Genomic DNA, 15,084 nt, shown 5'->3' with positions numbered 1-15,084 from the left:
TTCCCATTGCCTCCATCTTAACTCAGACCTTCTACCTCTCACCTAGCTTATTGTAGTGATTTCCCCCAATCTGTACTCTATCTGCATCTATTGCTGTTTTGGTATCTGGAACACTGTTGCCAGATCCGTCTGGCCATGACTCCTTTCCTCCCCTGAACAGGCTCCTCCAGTGGCCAAATGAGAAAAGCCTCAGATCTCTGCCTGGATCACCTTCAGTCTCCACACGACCAACTTTTCCCAAACATCTCGTTTTCAAATATTCTGCCCTACTGTTAGACTTCATGTTCAGATTTCAAATATATAACGACCATAGTTATCTGACTCTCACCAAACTTTCTTACCTTTATTTCTTCAACTCTCTCCTTGTAGGTATCATTTTTCCTTTAAGTCTGACCCAGTTGCTGCTGTCAAATGAGTCCATGCTTTAGATCAACTGATTATTGCCACTGGCCAGTCTTTGAGTCTCTAACCCACCCCAGTTGCCTTAAAGACCCAGCCCAAAATGCCCTGTGAGTTCTTCCTTGATCTTTCTCCTCCTAAATACAGCCAACTGCTCCCTTTGCTGAATGCCCACTGTACTTTGTTTCTGTGTAGCTGGGACAACATTCACTTTTTCTTGGTTCTGTGTCAGAGGAGGGAGAAAATAAGGGGCTAGGCTGGGAGGAAGTTTGCTTTTTAAAAAGCTGGCCATTTTTCAATGAGAAAGAATGAAATCTGGCCTTTTGTAGCAACGTGGATGTAACTGGAGAGTGTTATGCTAAGTGAAATAAGTCAGGAAGAGAAAAACAAGATACCATATGATTTCACTCATGTGTGGATCCTGAAAAACTCAACAGAAGACCAGGGGAGAGAAGAAGGGGGTGGGGGGAGTTACAGAGAGGGAAGGAGGCAAACCATAAGAGACTCTTAAATACTGAGAATAAACTGAGGGTTGATGGGGGGTGAGGGGGAGGGGAAAGTGGGTGATGGGCATTGAGGAGAGCACCTGTTGGGATGAGAACTGGGTGTTGTATGGAAACCAATTTGACAATAAATTTCATATTAAAAAAAAAAAAAAAGAGCTAGCCATTTTTCAAGATGCACTGGGATCTATCCCCTGGAAGTACAGGCCAGATCTTTCCAGAGTAGTCTCTGGTTACTACATCTGTAATCAAATGCATAGCCCAGCCAGCTTTGATTCAGCCTAATATTTATTAAGTGACCCTGGTAGATAAAAGCTACATTGTGAGGGCAAATACTAGGAGACACAAGACACTGTTCCAAAGGAACTTACAGGATGTCCACAATTTCTGAATATTTAGGAACCATCACACCCACACCCACAAAGTACAAAATACAAAACAGGATCCTGTAGTCATGAAATAGTTTAACTAAAAATACCTTGGAAATCATAGTCTAAGCCTCTCATTTTACAGATGGGACTCTGAGACAGGTACAGAGTACAAATGCCTCCTCAAGTTCTCATCTGATGGATCCAGATTCCAACCCAGATCTCCTGATTCTGCATCCCTTGTTCCCAGAATGCTGCATAGCCAATAAGCCCATGGTGAGAGACAGTCATATGAAGGCTATGAGAATATAGACATGATCAGAATATACCATGCAGCTAGGGACTTTTTCTGAGAAGATGTATTTTGAACCTAGTCATTCCCAACCAAAGAAAGCTGTGAACTTCAGATTTGAAAATCACATAAAGGTACAAGTCGGAAGCAGACTCACCTTCCAGAAGGCCTGATGAAGACTATAGATTACAAAGAAATCCACATATATTTTCACATGATCTCTTACCTTGCTCTCATTACTACTTCTTCTGCAGAATATTAATGTATCCAGCCTGTTAGCTGTATCATAATTCAGATTTTACAAATTGGTTTTAAAAGCCTAGTCTCTATATCAAATCACCTAGGGCTTCATTATCCAGGTTTGGAGTCTATTAGTCTCTGTTTTTTTTCCCTTTTCCTTCCTATTGCCTACAAAAAAAACCCCAAAAAACAAACAAAAAACAAAAAATCATTACCCTGTTCATTAGGCTATTTATTAGATTATTCCCTTCTACCAAAAGAGACTTGCATGTGTGTTTTTCGTCTGTTTTCAGCCAAGATCCATAAAGCATATTTCCCCCATAGATGACATTTTCTTTTCACAAGCCCTTGAAATGGAATGTACGAATTTCACCACGGTGTTGTAAATTACGTACTGAGTATCAGTAATAAACATTTCTTGCAAAGTTTTAAAGTGTAGTTGCAGATTGGTGATCATGTGGAATTGCACACATTTACCAGCTGCTTTGGAGGGAGTTACTGAGTGCTTTCTGCTCATACACTTTTCACCTCTTTATCCAAATTTATACCACAGTACAGAGCCCACATAGTAAACCTAAACTGAGCAAAAGAATGTTTGCACTCCCAGGAATGTGGCTTCACAGTCTGGACCTGGAGGGGGTGACGAATAGTCGTCTTGTTTGTATTTCTCCTTCCAGGCATTTTGCACATTCAGCTTGTACCAGAGAGTTCCTGGTTTTTCTTTGGTGAAAAAACCTGGATAATATCCCTTGCTTCCTTATCTCTGGTTCTCAGAGCCTCTACTGTAAGTTCCTTAGGTGGGGGTGATGCTCAGGCAAAGGAGGGCAGCTCCTGTTGGTACTGCTGCTATTAGATGAAGGTAACTTATTTATATTGTTCTTTTTTCCTTCCTTATTCTCTAGGGAGTTACTGAATTCTCTATAGGACTTGGCAGTAGATACATAGGCTTAATAGAAATTCTGACTGCTGGAGCTGTGAAATGTATAGACTTTTCTCCAGGGTGTGCCGGGAGCCGCGGGGAGGGGGTAAGGGGGGGGAGGAGAGGCTCATGGAAGCTTTGGGCTTGCTTCACGTTTCTGAATCTTCTCAGTTCATTTCTCCTAAATAAAATAAAAGTCCAAACCTCCACTAACGTAATGTTGGATCACAGGTTTCAACTAACAGGAGGGTATGATTCTAAAGTCCATGTTCTCACAGCCCCATTGAGCCCCTCATATACAGCCTCTGTCTGTTTGTAGGTCCTCCAGGTAGACTAATCGAAGGCCTCAAATACATAGAGAAGTGGTTCTATTGCCCTGTGGGGACAGAGAACCACAATAGGTGTTTCGTAAGACGTGGTGTGTACTGTCATCAACAAATGCATTCATTGTTGGATTTCTTGTCTGATTTTCAAATTTATACCTTCACAGTGCATTAATATCATATTCTTACATTAATATTAATTAACTTTATAAATTTCTGAGGAGATGAGAAGGGAACATAGGGCACATTCTTCTAAACCATTCATATTTGGAAATGGAACACCTGATACTCTCAGATACTATTTTCTCCTTTTGCCACTTCCTTAACCAAGATTATCTTGCAACTAATACTGAATCACTGCTCTGCTAAAGCCCCCAGTCTGTGGAGCATGGGCCCATGTTAACCCCAAACTTGCTGTTTATCCATCCATTAACTTAACAGCAGACAGCCTTCGAGCCACTGCGCTAGGTCAGGCACTGTGCTGGGTGGACACTTTCCTCCTCTATGGGCTCATTATATTTAAGCTTTTCCAATCAGCTCAGGACCAGCAGTAACTGAAGGGCCTTCATCTAAATGTAAATAGAGGCAATTGTGGACTCTGACACACTTAGCTAGACCAAATCTTCTCTGAATGACTCAGTAGAGATAACATTTATGGGAGCAAGCAGCATGCTAAATCTGGACACACATACTACATAGAAGGGAGTGGGCTTGGCCTCGGTGGATAAATAAAGATCACTCCTCCTCCCTTCAGCCTGCTGGAGGGAAGTTCAAGTGTGCCTTTGAGCACAGATCTTCCCGGAGGTGGCAGGATTGCAGCCTGTAAACTCAGCCAGTCCACTTCTTTGTCACCTTTGTATTGGTAACAATAACCTCAGCCGTAGGGATGCTTAGCAAACTGAGCGTGTTTTGTTGCACGCCTGTGCCCATGCTCTCGCTGCCCTCTCTGATGATAAGTGTGATGTGCAGTTTGTAATGAGCACTTGCAGTTGCTGTAAACTGTGTAATACCATATAATAAGCAGTAGTTTTCCACTTATCCTTGATAACAGGAGGTTTCTGCTTGGCTTTTAGCAATAGCCAAAATGTGGGTTTTTGGGGTTTTTTTCCGGCAACCGCCCCCCCACCCTCACCGACATGATGCATGAATTTTCAGAGGCATCTCTCTTTTCACAGATAAATTGACAGGTTGTTTTCCAAGTGTGTCCAAAATGTGTATTGGCTAATCTTTGCCTTTAAAGAGTCAAAGTCAAACAAAATGGTTCCAAAGTAGCCATTTATAATAAAATGACTATATACATTCTTAAGCTCGTTTTAGCTGTCTCCTGGCTATGCTTTTCCTCAAGGGATTAGTAGCTTGAAGCTTAGCCCAATAGCTTGGATGATAAAACTGCCAAGTCTCAAGTTATTGTTTTAAATTTCCTGTAAGAGATTATATCTTAGGTATAAAGTGAATTTACCCTAGATGACTTGGTGCTCTTCCCTGAGAGGAAGAGGGCTATTATGCTGTGTACTTTTCTCTTCCGAGTCACACACTGTCAAGACTGGATGGGGTTCTTACTATGATTTCTTTTTAATCATTGGGAAATACTTTCAGAAAAGAAATGGACTCAAGCTTTACGTTGAAATCCCTCCACCTCTGTTTAAAGTCATCTCCTGACTTTCCCTTGATGCTCAGAAGACCATAAAATTCAGTGTTTCCCTGTAATGAATTAAGATTGCCTTTTCATCAGACAGTCTTCTCCCTTTCTGGGATGCTGTTTGCATTATCTATTCATTCGTTCATTTCTGCGGGCCTCTTGGTAACCACTTATCCCTATCAGATGGCCTAAGCAAGACCAACAGCTGTTGAGTTTGTGATATCAGGGAGATCTTATGAATCATGCTGATGGGAGCCCTGGTACTTCGTGATCACTGGGCACTGCCATTTGTCTGTCACAGAGCTGGCCTTCCTGTGGATTTCTTGCCTGGCACTTCGGTGCGTCTGACCTGCTAACACCAGGATGTCAGTGAATGGCTGCAACTAAGGTGCAGAAGTTGCCTGAGCTGACTTCACATTTAAAAGACGATTGTGCCTTTCTGGCACAAACGGTTGCATTTTTTCCATCAGAGTGATAGATTGATCCTCTCTGCGTGCAGAGCTCCATGTGGGATCACGAGGAAAAGAGAAGATGGACCACTTGCCTGTAGTCTAGTTCAAAAACAACATTACACATCAAAAAAGACTCTCTTTCCAAGTGTCACCTAAAAAGCAAACTGAAGCCCAGTGATTGTTTGCTCTTCATGTCTGCTTGAAGATTCATCGAAATTACACAAGAACTAGTGTGCGGTTTATAAAGACAATGTATTAGAACTAAAAAGCAAGCAAGTCGCCCTTTTACCAAGTTAGACCGCTGATCAGGGAGATGTGGGGAGGAGCGTGTGCTTGGGCAGAGACCTGGCTTCCTGCAGACCCCACAGCGGTGACAGTGTTGCTCAAAGAAAGTGCTTCTCATCCATTTGGTACATCATATTCTCGCAGCTCTTTTGTTTCCCAGATACGAATCCAGATATACCATTTCAGTGGCTCTGGGGTTTGGGGAGCTACTGCTTTTCTTTTTTCCCTCCCGCGGGGCCTTCCATTGACACGGCTACTCTGCATGCAGAGCTGAATCGTGCCTGTGAAACGCACTGACCCAGGTGGAAGCAGATTTTTAATCAAGTGCCAATAGAACGACCCATTTTCTGCCAAAACCTCTGGAGCCCTACCATTACCCGGTGCCCACATTTTCCACTTGTTTCCTGGGATTTGATTTCTAGCCTAGCGTGTTGTCTTTGGGTGTACTAAGATTGATTTAATTAAGGTAGGGTTTATAGCTCTTGTGATCCTCTTACTTAGGAACTTTACATGGAGACCCCCGATACAGACAGAACTTGTGTGTTGGCAGACAGGTGTGATGACAGTGGTCTTTCCTTCAAAGCAGAAGTGGTTTGCCCTACCTTTGACTTGGGTGTTACTGCTCAGCCTTCGGTAGGGTGTGGGATGTTTGGATTTGCAGGTTGGGGGAGCTTTCTAAGTTCGAAATGATGTTACAGACCAGTGTTGTTCTTTAGCAATGTATAAGTCAGATGATTTGTTAATTTTACTACAGTGAAAAGTAAAGTAAAGGGGAGGTTGCTGTGGAAAAAACAGAATTGTATTTTCAAAGAGAAGACCTAAAATTTGCACGAGTGTTGCCAATTCCTGGTCTCCATTCTGTTTCGAAAGGGAAGCTGAGGAGGAAAAGTAAATACCAGGGAGGATATGGGGGAAAGGGCATGGGGAAAGCAATATAAAAACCGCTTTGTTTCTTTTTTTAAAAAAATAATTTATTTTTTAATTTACATCCAAGTTAGCATATAATGCAACAGTGATTTCAGGAGTAGATTCCTTCATGCCTCTTACCCATTTAGCCCATCCCCCCTCCCACAATCCCTCCCGTAACCCTCAGTTTGTTCTCCGTATTTATGAGTCTCTTATGCTTTGTCCCCCTCCCTGTTTCTATATTATTTTTGTTTCCCTTCCCTTATGTTCATCTGTTTTGTCTCATTTGAGTGAAATATGATTTTTGTCTTTCTCTGACTAATTTCACTTAGCATAATACCGTCCAGTTCCATCCACGTAGTTGCAAATGGCAAGATTTCATTCTTTTTGATTGTCGAGTATTGTGTGTGTGTGTGTATATATATATATATATATATATATATATATATATATATATATAGGACATTTTCTTTATCTTTCATCTGTCAATGGACATTTGGGCTCTTTCCATACTTTGCCTATTGTTGATAGTGCTGCTATAAACATGGGGGTACATGTGTCCCTTTGAAACAGCACACCTGTATCCCTTGGATAAATGACTAGTAGTGCAATTGCTGGGTTGTAGGGTAGCTCTATTTTTAGTTTTTTGAGGAATCTCCATACTGTTTTCCAGAGTGGCTGCACCAGCTTGCATTCCCACCAACAATGCAAAAGAGATCCTCTTTCTCCACATCCTCACTGACATCTGCCATTGTCTGAGTTGTTAATGTTAGCCATCCTGATAGCTGTGAGGTGGTACCTCATTGTGGTTTTGATTTGTATTTCCCTGATGATGAGTGATGTCATCGTTTCTTAATGAGGCGTTCCTTTCCCTTAATCAGAGCATCTAACTTCATGTTTTCTTAAGAAATGAAGATTCTGATAGAAGGAGGTCTAGAGTCTCCAGTTCTGTCCAGGTTCTGAAGTCTTATGCCACGTAGCACAATTATGTCAGGTGATGAGGCTTATTCTTTTTGCCTCCTGCCAGGTGTCTTTCAGTGTCCTTTTGTCCATGGGGTCTGTGGACAGCACTGTAGTTCATTATCATTGGTTTCCCTGCATGTTTGGTTGTATGCATTCGAAAACATTCTGAGAAAGGGGTTCATAGGCTTCACCAGATTTCCAGAGAGAGCCACGGCACAAAAAAGGGAAGATCTAAGGGTCAAAGGAATATTCACATATGTCTGCTTTGGATAAAGCAGACACTTTGATAAAAATAGGAGGTGTTGGTTACAGACATCTTTGTAATTGTGTTATTTACTTTTTTTTTTTTTTTTTTTTTTTTTTTTTTTACCTGATTTCTAGTTGTTCTTCAGTCACCTTTCCATCTGGTGTGCACCTTAGGTCTGGGGCCACTTGCCGCTAAAGTGAGCATGTCAGGCTCGTCCTCGTTACTGACCTCTCTATCTTAAACCTTGAAATTGGTGACTTCAGTTGTTCTGCTTCAGCCAGTGCTGCTGAGGGCCAAATGAAGTTCACGCTGAAACCGAGTCCTCCTCGCCAGGCTCAGATTTCAGAATCATTTCTCCCTTCACAGCTGCATTTGTACATCAGTCCTGAAGGTTGTTTCTAAAAGATTAGGGCTAGGGAAATGTAGCCAGCCCTTGGCTTCACGTCAGCCGATGCTCTAGCCCTTCAGGCCCACCTGCCCCCTTCTCAGGGCTTCCTTTTTCCCGGCAGGAAGCCTGTGCAGATCTTGATTGATTCATTCAACCCATTTTTATGAGGTACCTTCTGTGAGGTTGGAACTATGCCAGGCAAGCATCCACCTGACCACAAAAGTCAAGAGCGCATGGGAGTGGGCTGGTGCTTGCATCTTGGCGGCCCCAGTTGACTACCGAGAGTGTGAAGTGCAGGCTGCCTGTGGGTTAGCAGTTTACTGTTCACCTACTGCTTCCCAGGCCCCCGGCTGGTAGAGACATCAGAGCCCCGCCCCCAAGGAGGGCACAGGCTAGTGGATGAAATAACGTGCGCATGGATAAAAAATGAAAATCTGTGTTGGAATTGTTTGGGTTTAATGTAAAATATTTCAATCTCAGCCTTTATATTAGGGATTTTGTTCTTGAAGTACTTACCAGTATCTTTCCACCAGAAAGGGAAAGTGTGCAATACAGTACCATTAACTGCACGTGCAGAATAAAAATCCCTGGACTAGACATCAGGAGGCTTGGCTCTCAACCATAGTTCTGCCTCTGACTGGCCAAGCATCCTAGGGCAAGTCCTTTACTCTCCCTGTACCTCTGTCTCCACCTCTGTAAAACACCAAAGGCTTATGTGCAGGCTCTGGGAACTGTACTTATTAAAATAGTACAGTTCATTGTTATCAACAAAAATGTGAAACAGTTATGTAAAACATAAAGTACAATGGATTTATCTCTAACGTTCCTTCTAAAGTTTACATACCACAATTCTCAAGTCCTACTAGGGTATGTGTTGGCTGGACAGATGTACCGACACCAACATGCATGTATGCTATGCATATAAAATATATATATGAGCTTTAATAAACTCCTGCATGTGAGGTAGAGCCAGCTGCTTCTCTGTCCTCTCCCTAGCCCCTGGAAACTCTCATTTTTTGCCATGAACCGGGCCCAAACAGCTACGAGGAGCTCCACCTCTAGAGAGAGGCCTGCAACCTCTGATATTCTTGTTGTTGAGTGAAAAATAAATAAATAAAATGAAATATATTAAATACCTTGAGCTTCCTGAAGATAAAAGCTGTAATACATACACTAAAGTTATATTTGAAAGAAACGTGGTCATGTAGAACAACGAATAGAGGTTAAATGACTCTGTGTTGAAAGAAGGGTCAGGAAGTTCACCTCTTCCTTCTACAGTCACTAAGTACACACCTCATGACTGGAAGCCGTTTCCTAATGAAATATTAACATCCAGTAGATGGTGGGTATGCATTAAAAATGTTTTAACATTTGTATTTTTAGCATGGACACCGTGGTATCAGTTAAAATAATTAGCCCTTGCCTTTAATCTAAAAGCCTTATCTCTTTACTCTTACTTTTTTAGAAGGCAGATGTTTTAAAACTGATTTGAAAATCAAATTTGCCCTTCAGTGATTTCATTTGGAAGAAACATAGAAGTAAACATTATAAAGGAGGCTTTTCAGTACATTATGCATGCAAATGTGGCAGCCGAATTCAGGTTCACAAGTGGAGGTGGATGACTGTTCTGGTTGAGAAAGGTTGAGTTGTTTAAATGAATACAAAGGTCATCCACCCTCAGAGCGTGTTCCTCTGTCATTTAGTAGCAAGGCTATTTCTTCATGGTAAACTCTATCTGCCAAAAGGGAAGAATTGAAAGGCTTTGGCAGGCAAAGTGAAGCCGCGTTAATCGTGCAATGGCCGTGGATCACTTTTCATTGAGCCCCTGCTCTCTGCCTAGCCCTGTGCCGGCTGTAACAGAATAGGGTTAAGGGGGTTTTGTGCTCCTCTGGAAATACCCACTGCTGGTGTTGAGGCTGTGGTTACAGCAATTAACTGTGTCCTCAGATATATTTACAGGTTTGTCTGATACTCCTCGAGGGTCTGGGACTATGTCTTATTTGTTTCTGAATCACCAAAACTCAGCACACAGACTGACATGTGGTAGGAGCTTAGAAATGATTCGTGAGCAAATGAATGAATGAACTTATGAATGAATGATGAGGGATTATATTGGGGGGGCATTTTTTCTTAATGGAATGGGAACACAGGTTTTCAGACTTACAGGGAATTAATTAGATAAAGGTTATCACTACGGAAGAGTGGAAAATGAGATTGAAACTAATCCAAACCAAATTATTGCTCTCTGTCCAGGAGATCAAAAACCTGAGCCCTCCTACAGGTCTGTAGAGAAGTAGTCTCCCATCTAAGGAAGTGTGACCACCCTGCTTACATTTTGGATTAAAAACCCTGTAGGCCTAGCTCCTCACTGGGTGGATTCAGGAACAGGATGAGTGGAGCATCCCTTGGGAAGAGCTTGCTAGAGCAGGCAGGAGGAAGCCTGGGCTTTAGGAGGAAGCTTGACCTCTTTATGTGATAGTAATCTGTGATCCAGAGAGACTCGTTTAAAAAGGCCTCATTAAGGGCGCCTGGGTGGCTCAGTCGGTTAAGCGGCCGACTTCGGCTCAAGTCATGATCTCACGGTCCGTGAGTTCGAGCCCCGTGTCGGGCTCTGTGCTGACAGCTCGGAGCCTGGAGCCCGTTTCCGATTCTGTGTCTCCCTCTCTCTCTCTCACCCTCCCCCGTTCATGCTCTGTCTCTCTCTGTCTCAAAAATAAATAAATGTTAAAAAAAAAATTAAAAAATAAATAAATAAAAAAATAAATAAAAAGGCCTCATTAAATGAACTGCAGCTCTAAGTCCAATGACAGTCAGGAACCTTCTGGGAAGAACTTTATGCTATGCTACCTCTCTCTTGTATCTTTTATCTCTTTCTATTTAAGAATCCTTATTTATCTCAGGTTTCTTAGGGAACATGATAAAAACTTTTCTGGGTTGTTCCCTGTTTTCTACCTTCCTTTTCTGCCGGGATGGTTCAGATTAGGCGGGAGGTTCCATGTGTAGCGCATACCCCCTCCCATTTGCTCCTCTGGCACTCTCCTCAGCCTGGGCAGACAAGACCACCTTCGCCTCTGGTGTTGGACTGGTGCTGATGGCTCCAAGAGTTTTTCCCGAATACTTCTGGCTGAAGCTACTTCTACATCTCTAATCATTGGAAAGCATAAAAGGGGCTTCTTTCAACAAATATTTTGGCATGCACTGCACACAAGGGAGAGTCAGCACTACATTCATACTCATTGTTCTGTGTCCTGAATCAGGTTGAGAATTCACTGAACTCCTCCTTGAGCCCTGGAAAGTGGACTTTCTACATCATAGGTCTCCCTAGGAAGCCCTTGGAAGGCAAAACTTTCAGCCTATTGACAAACAAAAAAGTCTCTGAGTTTCCTAAGAACCTAAGTCATTCCATGAATAAAAAAAGATGTGGTGTGTATACATAATGGTGTATTACTCAGTCGTGAGAACGGAGGATATCCTGCCATTTGTGACCACATCAATGGACCTTGAGCACATTATGCTAAGCAAGATAAGTCAGACGGAGAAAGATAAATACTGTTTATCATTTATATGTGGCACCTAAAAAGGCCAAACCTGTAAAGCGCACGCGCGCGCGCGCACACACACACACACACACACACACACACACACACACACACAAAGTAAAATGGCAGTTACCAGGGGATGGGGTGGTGCATAAGAGTGACGGTGTTTAAGGGTACAAACTTGCAACAAGTAGTAAATAAGTCCTAGCGATCTATTGCACAGTATAATAAATATAGACAACAATGTTATACTATAATTATGTAACTGATAAATATCACTACAATGGCAATCATATGATAATATGTAAATGTATCAAAGTAACACACTGTACACCTTAAACTTACACAAAGTTACACGTCAGACATTCAATAAAAAAATTATTGTTAAAAAAAAACCTCATTCAGGGAAGAGAAAGGGGTGGGGTGGGAGAGGTGGAGTGTACCTGCCAGATGCATGGATGACTGATCTGTTAGGAAGCAGAGACTATGCCAGCCCCACTCATTTGTCTTTGTGTCTCTCAGAGGCTGGTGTAGAGAGATGATGAAGGAAATATCTCATTGGTTTCCTTTACGTTTGAGGCACTCGTGTAGTTATGAGCCAAGAGAGCTAGCACCGGGGTTCTCCATTTTACCCCTGCCCGTAAAAGCATCCTCTGTCAGCAAGGGACAGCAGCAGCCTGTGGGGCTGTAGACGTCCAGAGAGAGCAGGGGATGGAGAAACCTCCACGACCAGCTTCACATGATGGCCCACAGTGTCCTCTAACGAGAACCCCGAGGGGGCCGTCTCACAGACTCCTCAGGGTCCACTCTTCTCAACTTCCTTCTCCCCTGCTGTCCCACACAAGCTAATGCCTTCTTCTATATTCACATCCATTTATTCCCCCAACCTAGAAACATCTAATCATACTCAACTCATTTCTTTCCATTGTCTAGATCGATTGTGTTTGCTTCTGTCTTCTCACCGACTCTCAGCTGGTCTCCACAGCCTCCCGCTCCACCTCCTGTCTCTCTTCCCTTTCTGCCTCTATAGTTGCCATTATAAAACAGAGCTATCATACCACCACTTGCCCACAATCCAGGTGTCTCTGCCTGACATCTGTAGGATCTCTGCAAGATCCTACAGTCTGACCCCAAACTTCACATCCACCTCTTTTCCTCTTGCTTCTGTATCCGCCCTCTGCTTTCAATGCCGTGGGCCCCTTCTTGTTCTCTGGACCTGATCTGTGCTTTCTCGTCTTGCTGAAACGTCCATATGTTATTGCTCCTACCTCAAATGCTGGTCTTTATTGTCCATCCCTAACCCCTGCCCCTTCTCTGGCGAATTCTGGGTCATCCTTTATGCCCAGCCTAGTGTTTGTTCTCTATGAAGTGCATCACGACCCCTCCAGACTAAACGTGGAATAGCTAGAATCCCCAACTCAGCTAAATGTGGGAACCGCTCTTCCTTGATCAGCCCTGAAACTGGACTCACAGACTTAGCAAGGAAGCGGAGGATTTCAGGCCTGGCTAAATGACGAAGCCACTTAAAGGGTTCAGAAGAAAGTATTTTAATTGCATGGTAAGGAGGGCAGAACTGAATCTGGTTTGTTCACTTCCATGTTCCTGCCATTGGTACAAGTTCAGTACATGCTAATGTGCATGAAGGATCCAGGAGACCATGTGTGTCCTGATCTAGAACTTAAAAGTCACTGCTGGAACTTGAGGAGCTCGTGGATAACATAGTCGTCAAAAAGGAACTGCGGGACCCAGAGACTCCCCTTCTAGGCATACACTCAAGAGAAGTGAAAACGTATGTCCACATAAAAGCTCGGACATGTGTGTCCATTCACAGCAGCACTAGTCATAGTGGCCTCAAATTGGAAACACTCCAAAAGTCTACTAACTGATGAATGGATAAACAAATGTGGTACATCCATGGAATAGTATTTGGCCATAAATAAAGGAACGGAGTACTGATACATGCTGCAACCCGGATGAACTTTGAAAACATTTTGCTACATGAAAGAAGCTGTGTATTATATGATCCATGTATCTGCAATGTCCAGAATAGGCAAATCCATCATAGAAACAGAAAGTGGACTATGGGCTCCCAGGGGCTGAGGGTGTTGGGGAGAATGGGGAATGACCATTAAAGGGCAAGGCGTTTCTTCTGGGGGAGATGAAACTGTTCTAAAATTGATTGTGATGACAGTTTGCACAACTCCGTGAATATACTAAAAACCATTGAATTGTACACTTTGAAAGGGTGAATTTTATGGTACGTGAATTATATCACACTAAAGCTGTTATTTTTTAAACAGAACAAAGAGTCAGTGGAGCATTCCCAGGTGGGGGCTAAAAGTACCCTTGCACGAAGCAGGAAGGACTCGTGTTAGGGACTAGGGACAGCTCCTCACAGTAGGAAGGCCCTCACATTGCCCCGTTTTGTTAGCATGAATTCCAGCTTCCAGACCCCCTGCAGCTTTGGCTCACAGAAGGACCACACTGCTGTTGGTGGGCTCTTAGCTCCTAGAAAGAGACTACACTGAGACCGCAGCAGAGAAACGTAACTTCTCCCCACTACATTTTCTCTGCCTTGTCCTTGCAATTCCTTCGAGAAGGAAGAAGAGAGGCATGGTTAAGAAATTCACTTTTCCCTTCTCTCCTGTTTCCTGCTCCTGTGTGGCTGGGCCAGGGATTGCTGCTCTAATGCATTTTTAATTTACAAATGCAAATTCAGAGATTTCATTCTGGGGCTTTGGGGTGAGAAGAGAGCAAAATACAGACCAGAGGGCCTTGCTTACATAGTAAAAAGAATGGTCCTATTTTCCTTACATGTGGCTGGGCCACCACTGAGCCATTGCAGCCCCATTTCTAGCCCACTTAATATGTTGGATACCAGGTCAACAGTATGAGTTCCTTCTATAGAGTCTGACATTGTAATGGGACTCTAAGTCAATAAAATTCAAATTTTAAAATCAGAATGATTCTTGCCCCTAATGTTACACTAGAATAAGCATATATAAATGCACAGGTTAGAGACATTTACATGAACTTGACCTGATTGAGCAACAGCCCTCATAAATGGTCCTTGTGATGTGAAAACAATCTAATCCTGTAACCACAGAGCTACATGTGACATGTTAATTCTGCACCAACATCATACTAGAGGTCTCTCAGAGTGCATGGTTTTTAAGTGGCATGTCTGTGTTATCTCACATAATACATTTTTACTACCAATTATTGTCTGACCTAACTCACTGCTGGTAATTCTGTTTGATTCTTTAATAGCATCATAAAATATTGATAACAAACCAAAGTTGATAACAACAATGGTAAGAAAGGAACCAAGAACCATTTTTATTAATACAAGGGAAGTCATAGCAAATTTATTTCGTTTCTCCTGATTCCGTAATTCTCACTGTTATTCATCCATTTAACAAATAAATTGAGCACCCACTAAGTGTTAGGCACTGAACAAGAGTAGACAAGATACCTACTTACATCAAGTATACATCTTAGCAGGGGGAAACAGGAAATAACATAAATAAGAAACTTCCAGCTACGGATAAATGCTATGAAAAAAATCAAACAGAATAATAGATAGTGATGAGGCTGTGTTAGGCAAAAAGCAGCTACTTG

The 15,084-nt window shown here is 42.6% G+C and overlaps 1 protein-coding gene across 4 annotated transcripts in view; it reads left to right on the top strand.

Moving 5' to 3' along the window:
- The window catches only part of BTBD9 (BTB domain containing 9), a 413,308-nt gene that overhangs the window by 343,834 nt on the left and 54,390 nt on the right, over positions 1-15,084 (top strand). Inside the window, exon 10 of one of the 4 annotated variants that reach the window (XM_042938627.1) lies at positions 7,671-10,501. The exons of the other annotated variants lie outside the window; for them this stretch is intronic. Coding sequence (XP_042794561.1) covers positions 7,671-7,731 — 61 coding nt within the window. The 3' untranslated portion in view covers positions 7,732-10,501. Of the gene's footprint in view, positions 1-7,670; positions 10,502-15,084 lie in introns of those variants that run through there. 4 annotated transcript variants of the gene reach the window in all.

The sequence above is a fragment of the Panthera leo genome, chromosome B2 (assembly GCF_018350215.1).
Source record: "Panthera leo isolate Ple1 chromosome B2, P.leo_Ple1_pat1.1, whole genome shotgun sequence".
NCBI lineage: Eukaryota > Metazoa > Chordata > Mammalia > Carnivora > Felidae > Panthera > Panthera leo.
The sequence above is the reverse complement of the archived record's forward strand: the minus strand, read 5'-3'. Positions and strand labels throughout refer to the sequence as shown.